Source organism: Ambystoma mexicanum, chromosome 11 (genome assembly GCF_040938575.1).
Source record: "Ambystoma mexicanum isolate Mex_15411 chromosome 11, UKY_AmexF1_1, whole genome shotgun sequence".
In the NCBI taxonomy this organism is placed as follows: domain Eukaryota; kingdom Metazoa; phylum Chordata; class Amphibia; order Caudata; family Ambystomatidae; genus Ambystoma; species Ambystoma mexicanum.
Window position 1 is genome coordinate 1,454,941,013 of NC_090934.1, and position 26,199 is coordinate 1,454,967,211.

General features: G+C 47.1%; 1 protein-coding gene across 1 annotated transcript in view; it reads right to left on the reverse strand.

Annotated features, from left to right (window-relative positions):
* The window catches only part of DPP8 (dipeptidyl peptidase 8), a 263,369-nt gene that overhangs the window by 90,401 nt on the left and 146,769 nt on the right, over positions 1-26,199 (reverse strand). The window contains exons 10-12 of the mRNA XM_069625113.1: positions 12,821-12,998; positions 11,662-11,821; positions 72-151 (exon numbers count right to left, since the gene is read on the reverse strand). Of these exons, the coding sequence (XP_069481214.1) occupies positions 72-151; positions 11,662-11,821; positions 12,821-12,998 (418 nt within the window). The remainder of the gene's footprint in view (positions 1-71; positions 152-11,661; positions 11,822-12,820; positions 12,999-26,199) is intronic.

Consider the following 26,199-nt stretch of genomic DNA (forward strand, 5'->3'; position numbering starts at 1 on the left):
GTGAAAAAAGCGTATTCCTCTTTCCCCTATAAGACTAAGAATGCATGGAAGCAGAAAGTAGAGTCACATACATTGGAGCCATGGCGGCCAAGCACTTCCCACTCGCCGCTGGTGAGTGCGCACTCCTCCTTAATCGGACACAGGAAGTCACCTGGAGATCAAACAAGAGGTTACATTAGACAGTTTTAACAAAAACTGAAAGAGTTCACCTCCATCAAAAGCTGACAGGACCCCGCCAACGCTTTACTACAATGATGTTTGGACCTGATCAGAGCTTTGCAGGACAAGCATAGAAGAAAGAAAAGTTGCTCACCACTGTTACTATTGCACTCCTACTCCATAGGGTACACCGCTTTCTCTATATCAATGGCATTATTATTCCAGTATGGGTGTGACCAAAGCACATTCGAAAATTACACGTAGTGTGAAGCTTGGGTGCACTCATAGCCGAGGTCATGGTCAAGTCCTGCTGCCAACACACCCTCAGACTTACAAAGGCAGGTCCTTTTAACTCGATCCCACTGGTCTCCAATGCATATTGAGAGTAAAAACCACAGCGGGTTTTCAGAATTGTTAGGGCAGTTTTTCTGAAGTCCAACTAAGGGCTTAGTAAAACAATTAAATTGAGGCAGTACGAGACTCCACTCTTAGTGTTAGGCTGTACCACCTGAGTTCAGGGTAGCGTACACAGAGCAGCCAGGCTTATCTTAGGAGGGCAGAGGGCTGTACAATCAGTACAAAGAAAAGTAACACACATTGGTCCAAAGAAACACTGAAACACTATGCATTGTAAAAATAAATGGTTTATTTAAATTTAAGTAGGCCAAGATAAATCTTGGGGGAAATAAGTACCATCACATTATATATAACCACAAATTATAAAAACACAACACTATGTTTGAAGGTGCACATTACCTTATTTGGAACACCTAACAGGAGTTCTGGGGAAGTCAAAACCAATAGTTACTTTTAGATTACTTTCAGTAATACCAGGATAGTAGAGCCTATCAGTTGTACCGTGACGCTCAGCAAGAAATCACATAGTAATATCAACTGGACAATATACTTTTCAGCATAATGGAACACAGTCCAGGAACAGTATAAACCTACAACTCTGATTCAGGATAACCGTTATTCTAGGGGAGTTGGACCGCGGGGTGTAATATTCAATTGCAGTTGCTTTTCAATTCACAAACCAAGGGAAGCAATAACTAACTTATTTTAGGAAGTTAACCTATCCATCTGTTTTCTGTTAGAATGGCGAGGCAGTGTCTAAGGAAAGACAGACTTTGAGAATACGGATTTAAGAAGGCACACAGCTTATTCAAGGTAAGTAAATACTATATATACTTTTCAGAAAGGCAAAAAATATCTAAGGCAAGTAATAACTTTTTTTTTTAACTATTCACTCAGAGTTACCAACTAACTCATTCACAAGTAAGTAAACTTTTCAACACTTGTTTTACTTTTCAAGGCAGACCCCTTAAAGTATCCAGCCCTTCCCAATTCTAGTACACAAGTTCTCTCTGAGGCACAAGAGGGACCCTAGTGGTCTAGGAGCCAGCTTTAGGCAGGGTGAGAAAGGGCTCAGTTGCAGGCAAAGTTCAGAGTTCCAGAGGAAGACTGTTCAAACAATTAAGTATTCTTTTTAAAAACTTATTTTAGTTGGCATGGTGACTCTAGAGTTAGTGGTGGCTCCAGGGACTTCAGAGAAGACACCCTAGGAGGATTCCAGCAGTGGGCCTCGGTGAACTGGACGAGAGGCCTCCCAATCACAGAAAACACCCCAAAACTACACAGGAATCACAAAAGACTTAAGGTAAGTAAATTCTTTATTTCGGATTGCATAAACAACTCCATAAAAGATATGACGTACACAACCATTAAGACGCAAACTATGATGAAAAACAGAGTAAACCACAATGATTCATTCATTACAATATCATTTACATAGCACAATTTCATATTTTTAAAAGAAGAAAAGAAAAGACTAAAATCATTACACAATTCATTTGTAAAATCACATATGTAATACAGTTTAACATTATATGAGACCTATGAACATTTTAGCAATCATGGGGGATATAAAATCAACTCATCTAGTTTCATCATTACTTATTACCATGGTATCTGGTCTCTGTCCCCTTTCTCGTGTTCACCATGCTTTGCTCATGTATAGGGATAAGTTCCAGGCTATAGCTGGCAAGGCTGCATTCAGTAGATAATAAAGTGCTGGCCTACGCTGGGTGAAGCCTTTTCCTATAAACAGCAATAGAAGATACTTTTTCCCTTAGATCACAATATGCTGGGCAAAAGAATAAAAAGTGTACGACATCCTCATGCCGAGTTTGACACATGGGACATATGGATTCAAATTCCGGGCCAGATCTCAGACTTTGAACCTCACCCAAATCTAAGCATCAAAATGGCACTCTTGTTATAGGTGCCCTTTGGTATTTCCAGTTTGACCAGACAAGGTATTCCTTTTGGTTAGTTGATGATATTCTCATCAGTTCTCTATTTCGTGGGTTTCAGTAGTTCTTGTGTCTCTTTAGTCTTGTTAACCAACTTTATTTCTTCATTAATAAGCAGGACCTACCATTGTCCAATAATAGAGGTTGAACAGTCGTACTGCTGGCATTCACTTTCCCCAGCATTTTCTTTACATTTTCTAGCCATCCAATTTTATTGGCACCCTTTTTTCCCCATAGATCCTTTACCAATTTCTGTGAAAGCCCAGCCTTTGGGTTGGAGCATACACACAACCATAGCCTGCAAGGTTCCAGAGCCAGTAAATCTTCTAGAAAGGCCAAGCCTATTTCTTTATGTGAAGCAAAGGTTGGCGCCGACATGGGTTAGCCGAACAAAGATTTCCCAAAGCGATTTTCCTCTTTTTGCGACACACCATAGTCTCCAAAGCCCCAGATTTCAGCACATATTTAATTGCCCCTATAATATGTGCATTATAGATCTTTTTTTACAATACAGAGCAGTTGCTGCTTATGCTGCTTCACTGGGACCCGTGTCTGTACATGTGCCTGCCCATTAAACTTCTCATTAAATCGAACCCCTAGATAGTCAAATTGGGTCACTCTTGGGATCACTAGCCTATCACACCATATTTTTGGGAACTTGCACGCTCTTTTCTTCACTGAACACACCATGACTGCTGATTTAGTAGCACTGACGTGCAGGTCCAAGTCCCTCATATGCGGAGAATTTGTATACCAGAATCTGCAATACTCTTGGGGTCTGTGAAATAAGTACTATATCTTCGGCATAAATTAAAGCTGGAATCAGCATGTTTCCCTGTCTCGGTCCATCTGCATTTCACTCCACTAAGTAAATACCCAAGCCAGCACAGTACCTCAACACAGAAAAAAGATTTTGCAGCAGGAAGACTTCAGGATCTGTAGTCAAAAAACCAGGCACTGCATTCCTTGTCAGGAGGATAGAGAGGGGAGCCTGGATGGGCTTTTTCAGCAGGGATCGACACACAAGGCTTCAGGCAAGAGTTTCTTCGCGGCTGGACGCAGCTCTGAGGATTTGGCACCTTTTCAGGAGCACAGAAGACTGAATATCGCTGGTCGGGTTCTCGTTGTCTGCAAGAGATAGCGCTCTGGTGAGGGGACTTTTCAGACTAGATTCATGTCTCTGAAGGTCCAGTCAAAGGGGTCTAGGACCCGAGGAAAAGAAGCCAAAGGGGTCTGGGACCCGAGGGAAAGAAACCAAAGGGGTCGGGGACCCGAGGGAAAGAAAGTCAAAGGGGTCTGGGAGCTGAGGGGAAAAAAGCCAAAGGGGCCTGGGACCCAAGGGAAAGAAGCCAAAGTGGTCTGGGACCCGAGGGAAAGAAGCCAAAGGGGTCTGGGACCCGAGGGAAAGAAGCCAAAGGGGTCTGGGACCCGAGGGAAAGAAGCCAAAACGGGTCTGGGACCCGAGGGAAAGAAGCCAAAACGGGTCTGGGACCCGAGGGAAAGAAGCCAAAGGGGCCTGGGACCCGAGGGAAAGAAGCCAAAGGGGCCTGGGACCCGAGGGAAAGAAGCCAAAGGACCCTGGGACCCGAGGGAAAGAAGCCAAAGGGGGTCTGGGACCCGAGGGAAAGAAGCCAAAAGGGGTCTGGGATCCTTTTTTTTTTTATCACCCAAAAGTGAACTTTCGGCCGCCTTCCCGAAGAAAGGAAACATTCTTCTGAATCAAGTAGACCCATCCTTTTCTTTAGTTGTATATATAGTGTAAGGGACGGAAACAGGTTCTGGACACAGGACGGTGAACTCTTTGCTTTAGACTGACATCCTAACACACTCCTTAGTATTTGAAGCAGAGAAACCCCTCTTCCAACTAGAGTCAGGCAGGGTTTTCTCTATTATTTTACTATCAATAAAAGTCCATTGTCCGAACCATAGCTCCTGTGTGCCGATCTCCTCCTTACGCACCCTTATAGAATGTATATAGTTCCTTAGGGTGAGGTTTGAAAGATAGGTTAAAAGATACAAAAGACAATCATATAAAAAAGAAAAGTAATAATGAACAGAGAAGGTTTCAGAAGAAGTCCCCACTGAAAATTGGGCCAACTAAGAAAAACCTCAGTGGAATTGTCCAGGGATCTAAAAGCTATTCTAAGCAAAAATTGCAATATGCCAACCACCTGCAGGCCTCCTGAGGAGAAATGGTGCTACTGGTAGAAGTGAGAGTGGGGGATACAGTGTGCATTCTGGGCTAGGTAAGCAGATGGGCTAACAGTATCATCTTGTGGGTTTGTTTCATGTTCCAAGAGGCAGAAAAGGGAGTGATGGCATTTATTAACACATTTCCCTTTCCCTCAGGGGCTGAGTGTGTATTGGGACTAGACAGTGTCTTGATGAGCACTCGGCAAACTTAAGGGGATCTTTTGGGCACAGAAGCGCCCGAGGACCATTAGCATGTAGCCAAACAACTAGAAACATTAGCCATTGCCTTTAACTTCACTCTGCACCATTTACTCCAGCATAGTTTACAGTATCCCAGCTCACCTAGGTTATTCTTCAAAGAGTGTCTGCTCCATCTGATGTGAGAGTTATGCCACTGTAGCCATGGGTTATCAAAAGTTAAAGGGAAACTAGCAGATGCTTTATATAATCAAATCACATTTTTAAATGGAGACTTCAATGAACTCCCAGGGTTTCACTTTAAATATATTTACTGGCCTAGATGCTAGAACCATATCACCCAACAACTGCATAAATTGTGACGTTTGTGGTATTGTTTACAACAGGAATGCGATTTTTCTTGAACAATTTTGGTCCTGGACTCTGCTGAGGGGATTCTGGATCAGGATTTCCTGGTTCTTGAGTGTCCTTAGAAGCCTCCTGGAGCTTTTGGCCGGATTTGTTCCGAAGACGTTGCACTCGGTTATGGACACTCGACCCCTGGTATTGGGCTTCTGAAACACTGGAGAGGCATAGCAAGTCGGGGATTGCGCCAAAGTGGAGTTCGTCATAGGGCTAGTTGCTCTCAACAGCCCAAAGGGAGAAGTTGTTCCGCCCAGAGCTTCTCCATCGATGCGAAAAAGGAAGTCAGCACAGCAGCAGGGCTTCACCAGGCAGTTCAATGGTCAAGGAGGATGCAGTGGACTTCTCTTCACGATTTCTTCTTCGGATGGTTCTTCTAGTGGTCGACTCTGCCTGTAATTGCAAGAACCTTGCCTTTTAAGCTCGTTCTCATTCATTCACATCCCTAGGCTGTGAATCACCCAGCTGTCCTTCCTGGACAACCAGCCGGCCAATCAGGACTGGTTTCGTTCAGTCACCCCTAGAGACAAAGGACAGGGGAGTTTCGGGACCCTCCCTCACTTCCAGTCCTTCCAGACACACTTGAGCCAGGGGCGGGCTAAAGGACTGAAGCCCGCCAAAGGCAAAACAAACGAAGGGCTCAAACTTGTCAACGCACAGAGTAAAAGCACAGAAAGACCACACAAACAGAAAATGGCGAAAAAAGAAGACGGGCCATTTTGACAAAATGATCAACCATGGGTGCTGTACTGCAGGTGAGGTTTAAGCCTGCAGTAAAAATGCACACTGCTAGTAAAAAGTAAACCACAGGCACCAGCCATTTAAAGAAGGGCAGGTAACAAAAAATGTTACATGAGAAAGTAGGATAAGGGGGTACTAGATAACCCCCCCAAACCCGCTCTCACACCCAGCACTCTGCATAAGATGTTGTGTCCTGGAACTACAAAGTAAAAATGTAAGTAAGATCAATTTCACCGTACTATTCTTGGGAACATTAGTTCACACAAGAAAAGGTATTTAAATCTTAAGAGAAATCCAAGGGACTTTGCACTGAGGGTGCTGTGTGTCACTATGCAATAAGTGGATGCCTATGGAGTTTGTCAGACTCCAAAAACAGTGAAAACATAAAATCCTGGTCAGGGAAAAAACATGAGGGAGTGAGAAAAAGGTCCCACTCACTCAGGAGTTCAAATTAAAAAGTCCTACAGTCCAGCAAAAGAGCTGGGTGTCTCTAAGGCGGGAGGAAATTAGCAGAAATGAAAATTCGCCCTAACATTAAGTATGAGCAAAACAGGCACTTACCTCCAAAAAGTAAGAACAGGGTTCAAAATCAGCAAAAAGAAAGGTTCTTGCATTGAAATCTATGGAGGGAAGTTGCAAAAAGTAAATCTTTCATAACAAGAGGGTAAGTAGGAAGTGAATGGGGAGGTGAATGTGAGAGATGGTGTGGGTGGAGAGGGGAGAGCGTTAGGGAGGAGAGCAGTAGTCTAAGGTTCAAGTCTAGGAGAGTACTTTTCACATGCCTCAACCATGGAAGTCATCTCGCACTCCCCAAATCCATAATATGGAGAAGTGCTTCTTTACATTTCACCAGTGCGCGAGAGCTCCAAATCCTCATCCAATGTAATACAGGATTTAGGCTGGCCTCGGTACAGCTCCAGATGAATTAAAACATTCAGACAGTTTGACGGGAGCATGATCAGTTTCTTCAAGAAATGATTCTCATTGACACCCAATTTAACATAGTCTGCACATCCCCAAATGTCAGTGCCATACAAAGCGGCAGCTGGCTTGTGCCTGATGAAGAGCAGGCGCTGGCGAGATTTTGCATTTACAGGACTGCTGAAAATATTCAGGATTGCCCCACTGTATTTGGTGAGGTTGGTGCAGGCTTTATCAACTTGGGCTGTACAATAGCCGTTCTCCATAAATCGCACACCTAAGTGATCAGAGAACTTGTTCCAGTACACAGCTGGTAATGATCAGAGGCGTTGCTAGGGGGTGGAGCTTAGGGGCTATAGCCCCGGGTCTTTTGGTTGTAGCCCCGGAATGAATCTCAGGGTCTAAAACTAAAATGCTAGCTAGCCCCGAGTCCCGACACTCCTGACATTAGCATAGCCCCTGATCTTTTCCAGACCTAGCAACAACCCCTGGTAACGATTACTCTTTGCGGTTTCGATAACCTAGGCCTAAAAACAAGGGACTTAGGGCCTCATTGGAAAGGGGAATTACCGCCCTATTCCAAGGTTGGTGGAGCGGTAATTCCCCCTTCCCCCATTGCCCTTCCCCATTCCCATTTTTGCCCCATAGGGCATAATGGGAATGGGGAAGGTGCTAATTACGGCACCGCAAATTGCGGTACCGTAATTAGCTCCCTGGTCCCTTTGCGGGTTGGTTTTTAACGCCTGCAAAAAGCAGGCGTTAAATTTTCCAACCCGCAAAGGGACCTCGTAGTAAGGCGGTAAGGGTTTACCGGTAAAATACTGGTACCGGTAAACCCTTACCGCCTACCGTGTAATGAGGCCCTTAGTCTTCCACATATTTACTGCAAAGGCAAGTTCCTTGCAATTGCCCAGGAAGGTATTCAGGGCTACTCTCAGGCCTCCGGCTGATGTTGCTAGTAATACAGCATCATCCCCATCCATGGGTGACCATTTTTCCAAAATGGCCCCTGTTAGGGAGAATTCTCAGAAATGTGCCAATTCCCATGTACCTTAGAGACCCCCAGCTCTTTTGCTGGACTTTAGGACTTTTAATTTCTAACCTGGAGAGAGTGAGACCTTTCCCCCACTCTCCTGTGTATTTTTCTGTGATTTGGACTCTGTGTTTCTTTTCACTTTGGAGTCTGACAAACTCCATAGGCATCATCTTTACATTGTGACACACAACACCTTCAGTGCAGTGGTACAGGGAAGTCTTAGATTTCCAAAGGTTTAAATACCTTCTCTTGGTAAAACTACTGTTTCCAAGACAGTGAAGTGAAATTGACTTTACTTACATTTTGTAACATTCTAGACCCAGCACACACTATCTCACCATAGGGTGCTGGAGGGGTTACTTAGTATCCCCTTTGTCTAGTTTCTCATGTAACCTTTTTATGTTACCATTTCTACAATTAATGGCTGGTGGCAGTGGTTTACTTTTTCCTACCATTGTGCGTTTCTACCGCAGGCTTCAACTGCAGATGCAGTAAATCACCCATGGGTGCCCATTTTGTCAAAATGGCCCCGGTCTTCTTTTTTCGCCATTTCTTATAGGAAAGGTCCTTTTTGAGATTTACTCTGCACGCCAAACCAGGTTTGGTCCATTTGTTTGTTTCATCTTTGGTGGGATTCACTGCTGAAGCCCACCTCTGGCTCCAGCGTGTCTGGCAGGGAAGGAAGCAAGGAAGGTGCCCGAAAGTGCTTAGTCTCCTTGGTTACAGGAATGCACCCAAGGGCGATTGGCTGGAGGGCCATCCTCAGAGGGCAGACACCCTGCTGTGCGAGTGGCAGCTAGGCTGCGAATGAATGGGAGAAACTGTAGTATGGGCCTTTCATTGAGTGGCGAATGCAGGCCATGGAATGTAGCTGGGTAGCCTGGAACCTTACAGCACCTGAAGGTTCCAGGAGTGCTAGTTCGGGACAAACAGGATGGGAGATGTAACTGGGAAGGATGTTTATACCTTAGCTCCTACCTCCCTTTCAGAACTCGCCCTGCAACACAATAAAGACTACTTCCTTTTTTACTTACCTGCGTCCCGCGTGATTCCTGCTTACCTGAACCCAGATACTACAAGTGGCGATGAAGGTGGGATACAAACCCACGCATGCATTGCGTGTGGTTTGTGCTCACAGGTGGCAGCTGTGAGACCTGGGAGTGGCTTCGAATGTGGTTGGTTCTGCTGAGGGTGTTGTAGTATATGCTTGATATGTTTGTTGTGAGAGCCTGTTTAGTGAGTGTTGTTGGTGTGTGCTACTTTGATAAGTAAGGAGTATGTGTAATATGTGTGTTGAGTGCACCAATGCAGGCCATGGAATGTAGCTGGGAAGCCTGGAACCTTATGGTACCTGAAGGTTCCAGGAGTGGTAGTTAGGGACACACAGGATGGGAGAAGGCCTGCAAAGGACTACCTCTTCCTTGGGTTGGTGGGAAGAGGAACACCAGAATTGAGTGAGTGTCTTTAAATTGCCCCGAGCTCCAGGAAGATCCTCCGGACTCCTAGGAAGCAGTACCAATCAAGCCTGAGCCACCTCAACAGAGTGCTAGACCCCAGATGCGAGGAAAGTCCAAAGTGGTATCCAAGAACTGCAGTGTTTTTTTCAAGAGCAGCAAGGAGCCGAAACTGCAAAGTGCTGCTGATCATAAGTTTGCCCATTGCGGCCGCCGACCTTCCATTCTTCCCCAGAAGTCCTCCCTGTTGTCCCCACGACTGAGGCCCAGGAACAACAGAATCTGCAGACCTACACAGCAACAGAAGCCAGCTGGAACCAATTTCTTCTAACCAAAGGTACTGTAAAACTAAGGAACACAGGTCTGCATCGCTGCATCAAGGAAGTCAGCTGCAACATCTGCTTCAATTCTAAGCTACTGTGGGGCTTTGGGTTTAACCACGTTTAGCCAAATCTAGTGCTTCCTAGACTGGGGAGTGCTCCTTCGTATCCTTTTGAATTACTGCAATTCACATGTGCAGGCCTAATAGATTATTCCTACTGTCTGTTCAACTAACATTTTGTAAAAAGATTGCATCAGAACTAGAACTGTCCTATTGATTTTGGCTGTCATGGCTCCCTAAATTCTGCTTGATGTTACCATTAGTTGCTGCATAACCTACTGCGATTGTTTTGCTTTGTGTACATATCAATACATAATTTGAATATAGCTTTTATGGGTGTATGTGTTCACTTAAGTACTTGTGATTACTGATTTCTTTGCACTGCTCTACAGCTCACAGTACCCCTTCTAGGATAAACCTGCTGAGCCACTCGACCGACATGTGTAGTACAGGCCTATGTTAAAAGTTGGGTCACTAATATCAAGCAGATAAGTCTTGTAAAGTCCCACACCAGTTGGACTCTACAAAATCTTACCCAACACTTTTTTCGAAAACCAGGACTAAAGGGAGATCAATCTCTTTGGTGCCTGACCAGGCCTGAAGATGTATGAAGAGTAGCTCTTGCGAAAGTCTTACCTGCACTATCCAGCAGGGATATAGGCATGTAGCTCCCAGGATTCTCCCTTCCACCTTTCGTCTAAATAGGGACATGTGTATCATTCCTCCAAGAAGGGAGGACTGTTTTCATACAGATGAGTGCATTAAAGAGACAATAGAGGATAGGGGCCCAGATAGTTATTTCATCTTTGCACAAATCGATAGGAAAATTATCTGGGCCAGATGCCGTCCCTCCACGTTGTAATAATATTGCTTCATGTACATCCATTAGAGTAAATTCCTAACTTGGCCGAGATGGAAAAGATCCCTGGCGGCTGGGTTTCTCCCATCCTATTATCAAAATGGTGAATAAAGTGTGATCTCCAAGCTGTTGGGGTAATGCTACAAGTAACACAATTTCCCCCTTCTAACCCTCTGCCACTGATCAGTTTCCAGAAACTCTGCATGCTTCCACGATCTACAGCCTGCTGCAGGGTAACCCACATTGACTTAGCAAAAGCCTACTTTTTAGTTTTCAGTATCGATTAGTAGGAGGCCCTTTTTTCTCGCAAATCTGCCTTATACACTTTGGAGATGTCTTTCAGGCAATTCAAGAGCTCAGATTTTGCTAGCTTGCATTCGGAGCCAAGCCATTTCTCTTCTTTTATTGCGTACCTCATAATCTTTGTTCTTGAAGAAGTTATGAGTGGTTGTAGATCATCCACCACCTTTTTAAATTCTCCTATGACTTCATGGTCCTCTAGGTCTAGTAGAATCAATGCTTCCAGTTTCCTAGGCGAGTCTGATATAATCTGGGCTTTTGCATGGGTGTATTAACCATGGCCCATTTTAGGGCATGTCTCGCATTACCAACCACATTGATAGCTGCTGAATTTACATTATCGGTTGCTATACAATCGGTCTCAGGGAAGACAAAAACATGACCCAAAAAATGTTTCACTTGTAAACTGTCCCCTGCCAAAATACAAAGGTTGTCCTAATGTCCAGAAATGAGGTCAGCAAGTAGCTGCAGTAACTGATGAGAAATATGCCTGACAAATGTAAAATCGATGTAACAAACAAATGAAGAAGTTTAAAAATACATAAAGAGAAAAAACATCTATGGAAATTGTGCACTGGTTCAAATATGAAGACAAAGGATCCTGAGCTGTTTTAGTCATCATTAAATGCGGAGAAAGTAAAGCAATGATATTCCTATCGCCAAACAAACAAGGGAGCCCACCTGGCCATGGTCAGCCTTACTTGGGCCCGGGAGATCTCCGGCAGAACGGCGGTACTTGCTCTCCTGTAGCACGGAGGTGACCTTGTAGAGATGGCGGAACCCTGTCTTACACTCCGTGGCGAAGAGGAACTCGATCTGGTCACTGCGGATTTGGGGGAATATGTGAAGGATATCGTGGACCTGTGGAAACAGGAAGTTATAGATCTTTTTAGCACATTGCATCAGGTGCATGTTGCGTGCAGAACAGGTCCTATCTGAAATGTTAATTTTTAGTATTTTATATAGCATAAAATGCCGCCTATTAACCGGCTACAATATATTTTCATTTTGGGTGCATATGGGAACTTTTGCACAGGGAGGGAACGTGATATTCCCTGGATCAAAAACATTTGATCTAGCGAACAAGCAACAACAGAGCCAAGGTTTTCTAGTCCGATACCTGGCAACTGGACCCTATCTGCTCCTCAGCAGCACGCCTGTCTGTAAAGTCCCCGCACCCTGGGATGCTGTACAATATGTACAGCTAGACTTTGCTACATACATCTCAGTGATAAGTCAAATGCATCTAAGTTCATTTCTGCTGCAAGCTATTTTGAAACCCCCTTTCTTAAGAGATCGGTTTTTGACTGTCACATTTAAGGGATATCAGAAACAATCAATATTTTATGGTAAAGAACGCATCTGCAAAGGAATGCACTCGTGCAGCAGATGAAAAAGGGAACCCAAGCATCCAAGAGACGGGTTATTTCATTGAGAATTCTGTATGGCTTGGTGAACAATTTGAGATGAGTAGGTGAGCATTCTAGCCTACACAGAACATAGGCCTTGATTGTTGCTTTATTTTCTCCCACATTTTCAAGGGAAATGTTTGCTCCCACCTCTACACAATAAGAGTCTCCAGGGAAGATGATCCCTTGCAACTGGACACAAACAGGTTCTCTATTATTTCAACACACCATTAGTGGCAGAGGAGCAAGAGCTCCCCCTGACCTGCGCACAATACAGGCCGACAAGGCTGCAACCCAATCCGACACAGCTGCAGCACAGCCCTGAATGACAGCAAAAGCACAGTCACATGGCGAAGCGACAGCCCTAAGCGAGCGCTTCCCCCACTTCTCACACTGTTCCCAGAGGCCTGTAGACTGGGCAACTGGCACTTAGACGCTGCACATTTCGTACATTGATCCAGATCTCCGTTGTTTCTTGATAGATGATGAATGGCGTCACAGAGTCTGGCACCATCTGCACCAGCCGCTGCCTCTCCAGTGCATCGCTTGTGACGGGGATGAATAGCGCTGGCGGGATGAGAACAATCTGGAGCCTTGTCTGAGATCGATCAAGCAATACGGCCCAAGCACTGTCACAGGAAGAAAGGAAGAGGAAAAGATTTTATCAGTCACAGAAAATTTGGTCATAATTTTTTTCTTGACAGTGACTTTGCATGGCGCCGTCTCTGAAACTCAGTCACGTCATGGCGACACTGCCCGCTTCACTACAGCTATACAATGCTCCAAATTATGGAGAAAAAAAAAGGTAGGACAGTGATGTAAATGATCTCAAGAGTACACTGCATCTAATAGCAAAGACTTATTTTAATTTAAAAGCAAATATTGCCCTGTTAGGTAAAAATTGATGTAGTAACACTGTGCAAGACTACACAACACTTATCTGCTTGGTATTGGGTAACCCACCTTTTGGTATAGGTCTGTATTACACAAGTTAGTAGTGTGACTGAGCAGCCAAGCCTATCTCAGGAGGGGTAAATGTGAGCTGTAGAGCTGTAGCAATGAAATTTGCAAATACAAATAGCCAAGTAACACTTACACATAAGGTTTCAGTTATAAATAGTTATCTAATTATTTAACATCAATTTTTAAATCAGAGTTCTTTAAAAAGGGCAATATATGTAACAATCAAATCTACTTTAAAATACTTTTCAGAATCAAACAAGTCAGTGGGTACTCTTTGGATCTTCTTCTTACACACATCCTACACCCGGAGGTGACTTCAAGGACAGTAATGGCATTTATATATCACTAGTTATACTTTGCAGATTCTGAAGTTGCAGAAAGGAAAGGTTAAAGGAAGGAAACAGGTTAAACAGGTTCTCAAGGCAGCCGAGAAAGTGACGGCCATTAGACTCGGTAACAAGCCTAAATTTGAACATACCTGGGCACCCTTCATAGACTTCGTGCAACAATTCCCTGGTTTGGCGAGACAGCCCCTGACGATGCGCTGGATGGAAGTCCAGGACTGAAAAGCGGGAAACAGAATAGAGGGCCGAGAAGTGGAACAGACCCTTGAGCACCCCCCAAGTCACTACAGACCAAATAGACTGGAGTCCCGAACCCAGGAGAGTCACCACAGAAGGAACCCATCCTAGACCCAGCTACATAGGAATTTTCGAAACCTAGACACTTCACCAACGCAGAATAGAGCAGTCTCTCCCTCCCCCCCCCCCCCCCCCGTCACTCTTGGACGGCCCCGTCTCTCCCCCTGACCCCCTAGTTGTTACGTTGGACTTTAACTCCGATTAAATCTCATTATTGACGATATCTCAGTTATGTTTCTTGATGTTTTCTTTTGTTGCTTTTCTTCTTTTCTTAAACATTATAACAAGTGTAAATTCAAGTAATGCTCGTAATATGTATAACTTGTTATGCCAAAACAATAAAAACAATGTTGGAAAAAAAACAGGTTCTCAATATGTGCGAGGACAAATAAATATTCCAATGAAATCTAGACAAGCCTTTCCCAGCAATAACAGTCTAAAAGAAGTTACCACCTCTGAGGGACAGAAATATCTAAGTCAATGGACTAGAAGAGCCTGCAGGGAGCCAGGAGAGCCAAAGTCAATTGGAGCACAGTCTATGGACCTCAGGCACTTCTTAGATAAAAAGTCTTGCACCAAGTGAGAGAGTTTGTAGAAGAAAATCACTTGTGGGTCACAAGCTGTTAAGCCTGTGAAAAGCAGAGTTGGAATCAACTCTAAGGTAAGCAAAATCTCAACTGAGAAAAGCACAGCTCAAAAAGACACTGAGGTAAGTACCCCAAGTCTAAAAAGTAGCACTGGTTTGAAGAAGAGTGGTCCAGCTGGATTCTGTCCTGTTGCAGCGATGCAGACCCTGGGTTTCTGAGCCTCAGTAGTGGAGACAAGAGGGAGGACGTCTGGAGGGCTCCTCTGGCAGCAATTTGGAGGTCGTCGGCAGCTACTGGCTCTTTTCGTACTTCGCATTTTTCGGCGCTCGGTAAACAGCACCACTGTGGATCTCCAACACCGGTTGGGCTTCCTTCACTCCTTGGGTCCTGCACTCTAGTGAGGGACTCGAGCTCCGGTTGTCCTGCTTCTGGGGGGTCCTTGGTGGACTCCTGGAGCTTCTGGACAGATTTCAGACATTGCACTCGACAACCGATTTCTCGACCCCTGGAACTCTGTTCTTGCAGCAGTGAAGAAGTACAGCCAATCAGGGAAGATGGTCCAGTGGATTTCGTCCGGGGTTAGCTGGTCCCACTAACCCACGGGAAGAAGTCGTCCCTTCCGGAGCTTCTTTTGTCGATCAGAAAAAGAAGTTTCAGCACAGCAGCAGGCCTTCACCAGGCAATTCAAAGGTCCAGGAGGATGCAGCAAGCTTTGTTCACGGTTTACTCAGGTGTTTCTCCCAGTGGTCGACTCAGGCTCTAGTGTCAAATCCCTCGCCTTTTAAGCAGGTTTCTCCCATTCATGCACAGCCTAGGCTGTCAATCACACAGCAGGGTGGCTGTCCTGAAAGGACAGCCAGCCAGCCAATCAAGACCGGTTGCATTCATGCACTCCTAGAGACAAAGGACAGGGGAGTTTTGGGATCCTCCCCCACACATCCTGCCTTTCCAGACACTGAGCCAGAGGCGGGCTTCAGGACTAAAGCCTGCCAAAGGCAAAACGAACAAAGGGCTGGGGCCATTTTGACAAAATGGTCACCCATAGGTGCTGTACTGCAGCTGAGGAATCAGCCTGTGGTAGAAAAGCACAATGGTAGGAACATTAAACCACTGCCACCAACCACTTAAAGAAGGGAGGGTAACATAAAAAATAAATGTTACATGAGAATGTAATATAAGGGGCTACTAGGTAACACCCCCAGCACTCCACATAACATGGTGTGTGCTGGACCCACAAAGAGAAAAGGTAAGTAAAGTCAATTTTACTTTACTATTCTTGGGAACAGTAGTTCACACAAAAAAGGGTATTTATACTGTATGAGAAATCTAAAGGATTTCTCAGTGACACTGCACTGAAGGTGCTGTGTGTCACCATACACGCCTATAGAGTTTTTGTCAGACTCCAAAAACAGAGGAAACATATAATCCAAACCAGGTCAAAACACATGATTGAGCGAGAAAAAGGTTGGTCTCACTGCAGGGTTAAAATTAAAAAGTCCTAAAGTCCAGCAAAAGAGCTGGGGATCTCTAAGGTAGAAGGGAAGTAGCACAGAAATGGCAATTCTCCGTAACATGCCCAGAAGCATTTCTCTGTGGCATTTGGTTCTTGGAATGTTTGGCTCTAAAAATCCCATCAGCCGTAGCTCACATAGTCAATGGTGTGGTAAGGCATCTTGACAAGCGAAACATCTGGCGAGCCGCAGGCTGCATACTCCGGACCTATAGAATGATTGACCCGCATAAATATCTTATACATAAACACATGTTTCATAACACTGCTATCCAACATTAGTCAAGCTACCATCCAAGCTCATCGATGCAGTCAGACCTTTCCTATCCCAACAAAACTGCCTAACCATCGACAGGGCCGTCATTGGGTCAAGGCTCGACTACTGCAATGCCCTATTCATAGGCACTTCGGCCAAAAATGTGGGCAAACTCCAAATTGTTCAAAACAACACGCTCAGAGCCGCCACGGGTCTCTCGCGTAAAGAACACATCTCAGAACTCAGGAGACAGGTCCACTGGCTTCCAGTTAAAGGATCATCTTCAAAGCCCTAGCTCTGACTCACAAGTGCCTCCATAACCTCGCTCCTCCCTATCTAGCACAGAGAATTACCAAACCCTCTACCTCCAAACCATCCAGATCTCAATACACTAACCTGCTTTCCGTCCCTAGAACTCGCAAAGCCCGTGCAGGCGGCTCTAGCTTCCCTTCAGTCGCTCCCGCCACACCTCAGGCTCACTGACTCTCACTCAGCATTTCACAAAGCAGTCAAAACTAACCACTTTGTCTGATGTATCTTCAGTTGTCATCCTGTACCCTCAACAACATGCAACCCTGTATTATGAACAGGTTCTCTCATGGACAGCTTCATTGTAACCCTTAAGTAAGCCTGCTTTAGCTTTGATTCAGCACCTTGATGCCTGAGGGCTGCCAGTGCGCTCTACAAATATAAGATAAATAAATAAAATAAATACAACCGTTTTTAGATGCAGATTTAGAAACCTCGAAGCATCATTAGGGACTCCATTAACTATTCTAAAGATGTTGCAGGCTTGCAGAAGGCCCATTCTTGTAGGGCAGCATTAAATTCCTTTTTGAATTTAATCATAAGTGATCTATTAGAGTTCAAGTCGCACTTGGGAAGGTGGTGATGACAGTCACATGTCAATCCATGGAAGACACCAATGCTGGAGAATCACTGGTACAGGCCTGTGTAAGGAAGGAACAAGTTACTTACCTGTAACTGTTGTTCTCCAGCATGGGTCTGGCATGGATTCACATGCTCATGACTATTCCGTCAGGCTGGGATTCCTCGGTAAAGAAAAAAATCAGTTTCCGTTTAGTTTCTGAACTGTCTTTCTACTAATAACCAATCACTTGTCTCTGCCCCCAGGGAATGGCTGCCCTCTACCTAAGCCCCTCCTCTGGCAGCCATCTTCATATTTGATAGCAGGTAAAGTGGCAAAAGGACCAAGAGAAGAGCCGCAGAGGGGTTGGAGGGAGGGTTCGCATGTGAATCCATGCCAAACTCATGCTGGAGAACAGTTACAGATAAGTAACTTGTTCCTTCTCCAGCATGGAGTCTGGCATGGAGTCACATGCTCATGAATACAAGAATACATAGCAGCACACACATGCACAACCACGGGAGGTGGCAGGGCTCAACATTAAGCATCTCTTACCTCCTCACCAGGCTCACCTTCAAGCGAACAGGTTGCGCAGCACTGTTTGGCCGACTCTGGGCACCTCCCTGGAATCCCGGTCTATGCAATAGAATTTCATGAAGGTGTGCGTTGACCTCCACGTAGCTGCCCTGCAGATGTCCAGCAGGGGCACACCAGACAGGAACGCTGTAGTAGCAGCGATCACTCTGGTCGAATGGGTTCTCGGACGGCCAGGCAACTGTCGGTTAGCCAACCGGTGACACTGCATGATGCAGCCGGAGAGCCATCTGGAAATGGAAGCCTTGGAAAGGGCCTTCCCTTGGTTCACAGGGCCAAAGTTCACAAACAGCTGTGATGTCTTCCGAAAACTCTTTGTGCGGTCCACATAGAACATCAGCGCTCTAGCCACATGCAGCGAGTGCAAAGTCCTCTCAGCCGGTGACGGGAAGAAAACAGGCAACACAAAGGGCTCGTTAAGATGGAAGTCCGACGGCACCTTGGGCATGAAGAAGGGGTGCGTCCTCAGCACTACCCTCGTCTCGTGGAATGTCAGGTACGGGGGCTTACAAGAGAGGGCCTGGCTCTCTCCCACTCGTCGTGCGGAGGTGATGGCCACAAGAAACGCCGTCTTCCAAGATAGAAATTTCAGCGGCGCCGAATGCAAAGGCACGAATGGTGGACCCATGAGCCTGGTCAGCACCACGTTGAGCACCCACACCGGGGCCGGAGCCTTCACCAGCAGGAACGAGCGGAACAGTCCTTTCATGAACTCCTTCACCAGGCGGTGGGACCACAGCGACAACCGCCCCAGAGTTCTGGTGTAGCGGCAGATAGCCACCAGATGAATTTTGATGGAGGCATGCGCCAGCCCCGCCTTGGCCAGCGACAGCAAGTACGGCAGCACTTGAGGGGCGGTAATCCATAGAGGGTTGATCTTCTGTGCACGGCACCAGACAGAGAACCTCTTCCATTTATGTCCATAGCACTTAAGCATCGAGGAAGCCCTGGCCTTGGCAAGCACCTCCTTGTAGTGCGCCGGGATATCATAGCCTCCGAACTCTAGTGCTGCAGGAGCAAGGCATGCAGGTTCAGCGATCCTGGGTCGGGATGCAGGATCGCGCCTCCTTCCCTGGTGAGAAGATATGCGTCTGTCGACAGCTTGACTGGAGGGGACGCTGACATGTCCAGAAGGTCCGGGAACCATATCTGTCTCGGCCACGCCGGTGTGACGAGGATCATCCTGCACCGGGACCGTCTGAATTGACTGATGAGTCGCAGAAGCAACGGCAACGGTGGGAATGCATAGAGGAACAGGCTGTCCCAGAGAATGGGAATAGTTTCTTACCTGTAACTCCATTTCTCCAGCATTGGTATCTTTCATGGATTCACATGCTTAGAATATTCCCCGTCGTCAGGCTGGGAATCCTCAGTAAATTATATAGACCTTTTCCATAGGAACAATTTCGACGCTTTTGTGTTCTATCTATGTCATTTTGGGACACGTATGCCTGCGCACCAGGACGTAGAGGTATAAGTAGCCCCGCCCCCGCACCTCCCTCAGATTTCGACCCCCAAAGTAGTATGGGGGACATCTGGTTTGCATGCCAGGGGAGGCCAGCGGGCGCATGTGAATCCATAAAAAATACCAATGCTGGAGAAATGGAGTTAAAGGTAAGAAACTATTCCCTTCTCCAGCATTGGATCTTTCATGGATTCACATGCTTAGAATAGATTGTATAGCAGTATCCCCCAACGTTGGAGGTGTGTATGCAAACCAATATCACAATAACCATAATGCATATTTATCATGGCAAAACATCAAATTATAGTATGTTAACAGTGAAAACATCACACTTCAAAGTACATTAGCCGAAGGATGTGACCCCTTAATTGGGGCTTACCTTATTGAAACAGGAGTCATAGGACTGCACGACCCATCTGTGTATCATCAGCATGTTGCTGTCCGTGGCAATAATGCCGGGTAAACGTGTGTGGTACCGACCAGGAAGCCGCCTGACAGATATCTCCCAGCGGAATTCCAGACCACAATGCTGTCGACGAAGAAGTGGATCTCGTCGAATGGGCCCTTGGACGCTTCTCCAGCGGTTTTCCGGCTTTTGAGTGACAAAAGGAAATAGTAGACGACACCCATCGGGCTAGTCCTTGTTTTGAGATCGGTTTACCTTTAGCCGAAGGGCCATAAGCCACAAATAGCGGTCTCGTGTCTCTGAAGCTTTGAGTGCGATGGAGGTAAAATTTTAAAGCTCTTTTCACATCCAGTGTATGGAGAGTCTTCTCTGCAACCGACGAAGGTGTTGGGAAAAACGTCGGCAGCACTATAGAAGAGTGCTTATGGAACATGGTAGGTACTTTAGGAATGAAATGAGGATTAGTAGCCAACACGACTTTATTATTGAAAAATCTCAAGTACGGTGGATCAATCACTAAAGCTTGTATTTCTGACAGTCGTCGAGCCGACGTAATAGACACCAGAAAGCCAATTTCCACGACAAAAATTTCAATGATGACGATGACATCGGCTCAAAAGGGGCCTTCATCAGTGCTGCCAGAACCAGGTTAAGACTCCAGCTTGGAGGAAACTTTTTCGCGGGAGGAACGGTTCGGAACAATCCTTTAAGGAAATGTTTAATCAGCCGGTCACGAAATAACGGAGTTGAATGTCTCTTCCGAGTAAATCTCAAAATGGCAGCCAGATGCACTTTTATGGATGAAACAGACAAGCCTTTTTGAGCTAGGAGTAGCAAGTATGGTAGAAGCTGTTCCGGGGTGATATTAAGCGGGACCAAACCTGGTTGACCTGCGCACCATGTGCAGAATCTCTTCCATTTGTATGAATATGAAGCGTTCGTGGACGGCGCCCTCGCTGCTTGCAAAATGCGACGACAGTCTGCTGGAATCTCTAACGTGCCAAACTCGGAGAAATCTGGAGCCAGACTGTCAGACTGAGGCTGTCGGGGTCGTGATGCCAAACAACCCCTTTCTCCTGAGACAGAAGGTTCGGGATTTTCTGGAGCCTCATTGGTTCTGCCGCTGAAAGATGGAGTAGATCGGAGAACCACACTTGTTTGGCCCAGTACGGGCCACCAGGATCACCCGACATGGATATCTGTGGATCCATTGCAGTGTCTGACGTATGAGCGGTAACGGGGGAAAGGCATACAGAAACTTGTCCGTCCAAGGGAAAGAGAACGCTTCCCCTAGTGAGTCTTGCTGTGGCCACCTGCTTGCGTATTGTGGGCATTTTTTGTTGTCTCTCGTCGCAAAGAGATCGAGGGCCGGATGACCCCATTTCTCGAAGACACGGTGTACTTGTTGGTCGTTCAGTTCCCATTCGTGTAGTTGATTCATCTTCCTGCTGAGAGAGTCTGCTTGCACGTTTTTGACTCCTGGCAAGTCGAACGCCAATAGATATATTTTCTGCTGAAGGGCCCAATGCCAGATCTCCTGGGCTTCGGTTGACAGAGTTCTGGAGCGAGTTCCTCCCTGTTTCCTTAGATAAAACATTGTTGTTGTGTTGTCTGTCATAATCCGTACAACTGATCCCTTTATCTGTGGAAGAAAGGACTTCAGGACCCAACGCACCGCCCTTAATTCCAGCACATTCATATGAAGGCCGGACTCCTCCGATGACCAACGACCCTGAACCTGTAGGGAATCCAGATGAGCTCCCCATCCAGTTAGAGAAGCATCCGTCACCACTGTCATCTGGAACACTGGTTCCAGCAAGGGCATTCCCTTTGTCAGATTTATGGAAACTCTCCACCATTGAAGCGCCTGCACGAGTTTGCTGTTGATGGTCAATTTGTCCGACCAACGCCCTTGACTCTGTGCCCATCAATCCGCCAAGAATTCCTGAATCGGTCTCATGAAGAGACAACAATTGTTGATTAAGGGTATGCAGGACGACATGGTCCCCAGTAGGGACATGTACCTTCGCACTGACACTCTGGTGTCGACTTTCCAATCCGATGCTTCAGTTTCAGAACCCTTTCGACGGATGGCTTTACCAGTCCTGACTGCGTCTGGAATTCCGCCCCCAGAAAGACCAAGGTCCTTGATGGCAATAAGGAGGACGTTTCGAAGTTTATTGCGAAGCCCAAATGTTGTAGGAGGCACATGGTGGCATTTAGACTTTCCTGTGCCCTTTCCGGAGACAATCCCCTCACTAGCCAATCATCCAGATAAGGGTACACATGATGACCTTCTTTCCTTAACCAGGCTGCTAATGGAGCCAGACATTTCGTGAACGTCCTGGGAGACGATTTCAGTCCAAATGGGAGGACCTTGAACCGATAGTGGGTTCATCCGATGACGAACCGTAGGAATCTTTTGGGTCGTCGGCGCATCGGGATATGGAAGTATGCGTCCTGAAGGTCTAGCGACGACAAATAATCTCCCGGTTGTATCGAACAGATCACTTCTTGGAGTGTAAGCATCTTGAATTTTAGATTCTTGAGCAGTTTGTTGAGAGCTCGTAGATCTAGAATGGGATGCCATTTTCCATTGGGTTTCTTGACGACAAAGTAACGGGAGTACACTCTCTGTCCACTTTCTGACACCGGGACCAGTTCTATAGCCCCTTTCTGCAGCATAAGCGCCACCTCTTGCATTAGTATTTAAAGGTGGGGCTGCGTCGAGAACACCGGTGGAATGCGTGGTGGCTTGCCCTTGAACTGTAGAGAATGGCCCAGATGTATTGTGTCCAAAACCCATTGGTCTGTTGTTATGCGCGCCCACTCGTCGACGTGACAAGACACTCTGCCCCCCCAGGACGTTCTGTAAGTTGTCATTGCTGGCTTTTGGCCTGTTTATCCTTCGTCGACGAGGAGTAGGCGCCTCATCGTCTGGAGGATTGGTCATCTCTGCCTTTACGAGTAGCTTGGGCTGCACGTCTGTAGCCTTGGGAAGAGTAGGAGGGTCTGCTGAAACCTAAGTCTCTAGATGATCCAAACCAGGAGTTACCTGATGCTCCTCTGAAGGGACGAAAGGAACGAAAATTCCTACCACTCTGGAGGGCTCCAAGGGAACGAGCCGTGTCAGAATCTTCTTTCATGCCCTTCAAGGCTTCATCCACTTTCTCCCCAAACAGGTGTTCTCATTCGCACGGCATATCCATTACCTTATATTGTACCTCTGGTCTGAACGTCGTGCACTTAAGCCAGGCTTGCCTTTGTAAAACTACGCCATTGTTGATTTGCTTAAAGCCTGATTCCACCAGGTCAACAGCAATGTTAATGGAATGATTGGAAGCCTCTTCTCCCTCACGTACGAGCAGCATCGCGGACTTCCTGTGCTCCTCCGGCAGATGGTCCAAGATAGGAGCTAGCCGATGCCACATCTCCCTATCATACCTGGCCATAATAGCCAGGGAGTTGGCTGCTTTAACTGTAGTCGCTCCAACCGATAGCCCTTTCTTCCCAAAAGCATCTTGTCTTCTGGCATCGTTGTCTGGCGGGGTCGTGCGTTTGTGTTGCGACCTTGCCTTTCTGGCCGCTGCGGCGGATACCACTGATTCCGGCGAAGGCTGAGACGTCAAGCACTTGGGAGTCGATTCCGGAGCCTTGAATTTCTTTTCCAATCGACCTTTTACTGCCGGTTCTGAAAAAGGGTGACGCATGGTTTTTAGTCCCTCCTGCCAGACATAGTCTAAAACGGGGATAGCAAATATCGCCTTTCTTCTCTTGCCCATATGATCGAATAGAAAATCTTTTTTCTCTTCTTCTGGGACTAGGCAAAATTCCGCACATGCCTTACCCATCATGGCATGGAAAGCACCCACATCATCAGGTGGTGATGGCTGCGCCGGACTCTTCGGAGTTTCCATCTCCGCTTCAGAGTCCCATGTAGGGTCCCTTGAGGGGGATAACGAGATGTCTGAACCCGACCCTTCACGTTCCGACTCTGATAGTTCTCCTTCTTCCTGTGGACGAGAACGATCTTCCTCAACCGGGTAAGCGGTAGGAATTCTGGGTGGAGGGCGAGGAGCCGGGCCTGGCTCGTCGACGACTGGCGAGGCCTGTAACACTGTCGGGGCAAGCTGAGGTAACCGAGTGTCCAACCGCTCCAACAGCTTCTGTAATGTGTTCAACACCTCCAGGGACAGAACAGCCTGGGGATTCAGTAAGGAAGAGGTAACTGGAATGGCACTTCCACTAAAGAGCGACCCCGAACCAGTTGGTTGTAATCCCAGATCGGTTGGATGTGCGACCGGATCACGGTCATCCTCCGCCGACGAGATAGAGAAAGCCGCTTCTGGTTGCAGCAAGGCCTCAGGCGGGATCGGATCAAAAACCTCTGGTTGCCATCCCACCGACGGGGCCACCGTCGACGATGACATCTTTTCCATAGGCGCTGTTTGACCTGACGAAATAGTCGTTGGAAGAGCCGTCGCCGAAGACAAAGCAGGCGTGGACGACCGGATCGTCGTCAATGAAGTCTGTGGAGCAGGGCCTTGAGGCGTTCCCGCCGTTTTTGACCTCGACTTGTGGGACGAGGACTCTCGACTTGAGGTAGACTTATGACAGTCTCCTGAGGAGGATTTCAATGAGTCTTTTCTCTCCTTTTTTAGATGAGGAGGAAGAAGACGAAGCCTTATGTGAAGAGGATGACTTCGCAGGATGTTTCTCCGAGGGTCGTTTTTCAGATGAGCGCGATTTCTTCGCCGGAGGCTCTGCCGACACTGATCGACGAGGGGGGACAGGAGACTTAGATCTCAAGGCTGTAGAGCCTACCTCCGATGCCGGGTACGCACCCGCTCTGTCATTGAGCCAAGTAACAAGGCGTCTGTTGCGGTCTTTTAGGGTCTTTTGTGAGAAGCCCTGACAGATCTCACACATGTCCGCCGTATGATGAGGGTGAAGGCAGTAAAGACAGTCCATATGCCCGTCTCCTTCATATACTTTAAGACCGCATGTAGCACACGGACGAAATAACGCCTTTCCAGACATTCTTCGAAAAGAAACAGTCGAAGAAGAACGCACAACCTAATAAAATAGTAGATACTCGCGGGGGCGGGGCTACTTATACCTCTACGTCCTAGTGGCACAGGCGTACGCCGCCCAAAACGACGTAGATAGGACACAAAAGTGTCAACATTTTTCCTATGGAAAAGGTCTATATAATTTACTGAGGATTCCCAGCCTGACGACGGGGAATATTCTAAGCATGTGAATCCATGAAAGATCCAATGCTAGAGAAAGGAGAATGCGTCCCCCAAGCTGCCCGGAAGGGGGAAACCTGCTGGCGAACTTCCGGCACTTGGTGTTCGCCGCCGTCACGAACAGATCGATCCGGGGATTGCCCCATCGTCAGAATAGGAGATCTATCTGATCTTGCCGAAGCTCCCACTCGTGGCAAGAGTGCAGCTCCCTGCTGAGTGAGTCGGCGACGGTTTTCTTCACTCCTGCCAGGTGAAAGGGTACCAGGAACATCCCTTGGGCGACGGCCCAGTGCCACAGATCTTGCGCTTCCTTGGAGAGAGCCAGGGATCTGGTGCCCCCTGCTTCCGGATGTAGAACATTGTGGTGGTGTTGTCAGTGAAGACCCGTACCACCTTGCCCTTGAGGGACAGAAGGAAGGGAGGACCTGAGAGCCCAGAATACGGCCTGGAGCTCCAGGACGTTTATGTGCCGCTCCCTTTCCTCCGGGAGCCAAAGGCCTCTTGTGTAGAGATCTCCGGTGTGCGCGCCCCATCCCTCCAGGGAGGCATCCATCGTCACCGTTTCCTGATGCGCTGGGGTCTAGAAGACCATTCCTGCCACGAGATGCGCACGGGTGCCTCGCCACCGGATCGCTTGTCAGAAAGTCTTGTTGAGGGTGATCTTGTCCTCGAAGCTTCCTGCCACTTGTATCAAACGGGCGTCGAAAAACTCCTGCAGCGGCCGCATCGCCGCATAAGGTAGATGCATGACGACATCATGCCGAGCAGGGACTTGATGGACCTCACCCTGGAAACTTCCATGTCAACAACGGTTGTACCTTGCCCAGGATGGCCTTTATCCTCTCCTCCGACGGTGAAGCCAGCCGCGCCACTGTGTTAAGCCTGGCTCCCAGGAACAGAGCCTCCTGCGATGGCACCAACCAGGACTTTGCATAGTTTATTGAGAACCCCAGTTCCGCGAGCAGGCTGACGGTCCTCGCTGTGTGGTCGACGCGAGTTCCCTTGACTTCGCTCGAATGAGCCAACCGTCCAGATAGGGATAGATGTGGATCCCCTGCAGGCGCAGCCACACCGCCACCGGTGCCAGGCACTTGGTGAAGACCCTTGGCGCCAACTTCAAACCGAAGGGCAGTGCCTTGAACTAATAGTGCCGCCCTTTGACGACGAAGCGCAGAAATTTTCGATGTCACTTGCGTATGGGGATGTGGAAGTATGCATCCTCCAGGATCAGTGACAAAAGGAAGTCCCCTTCTTCCAGCTGTCCCAGCACATGCTGAAGGGTGACCCA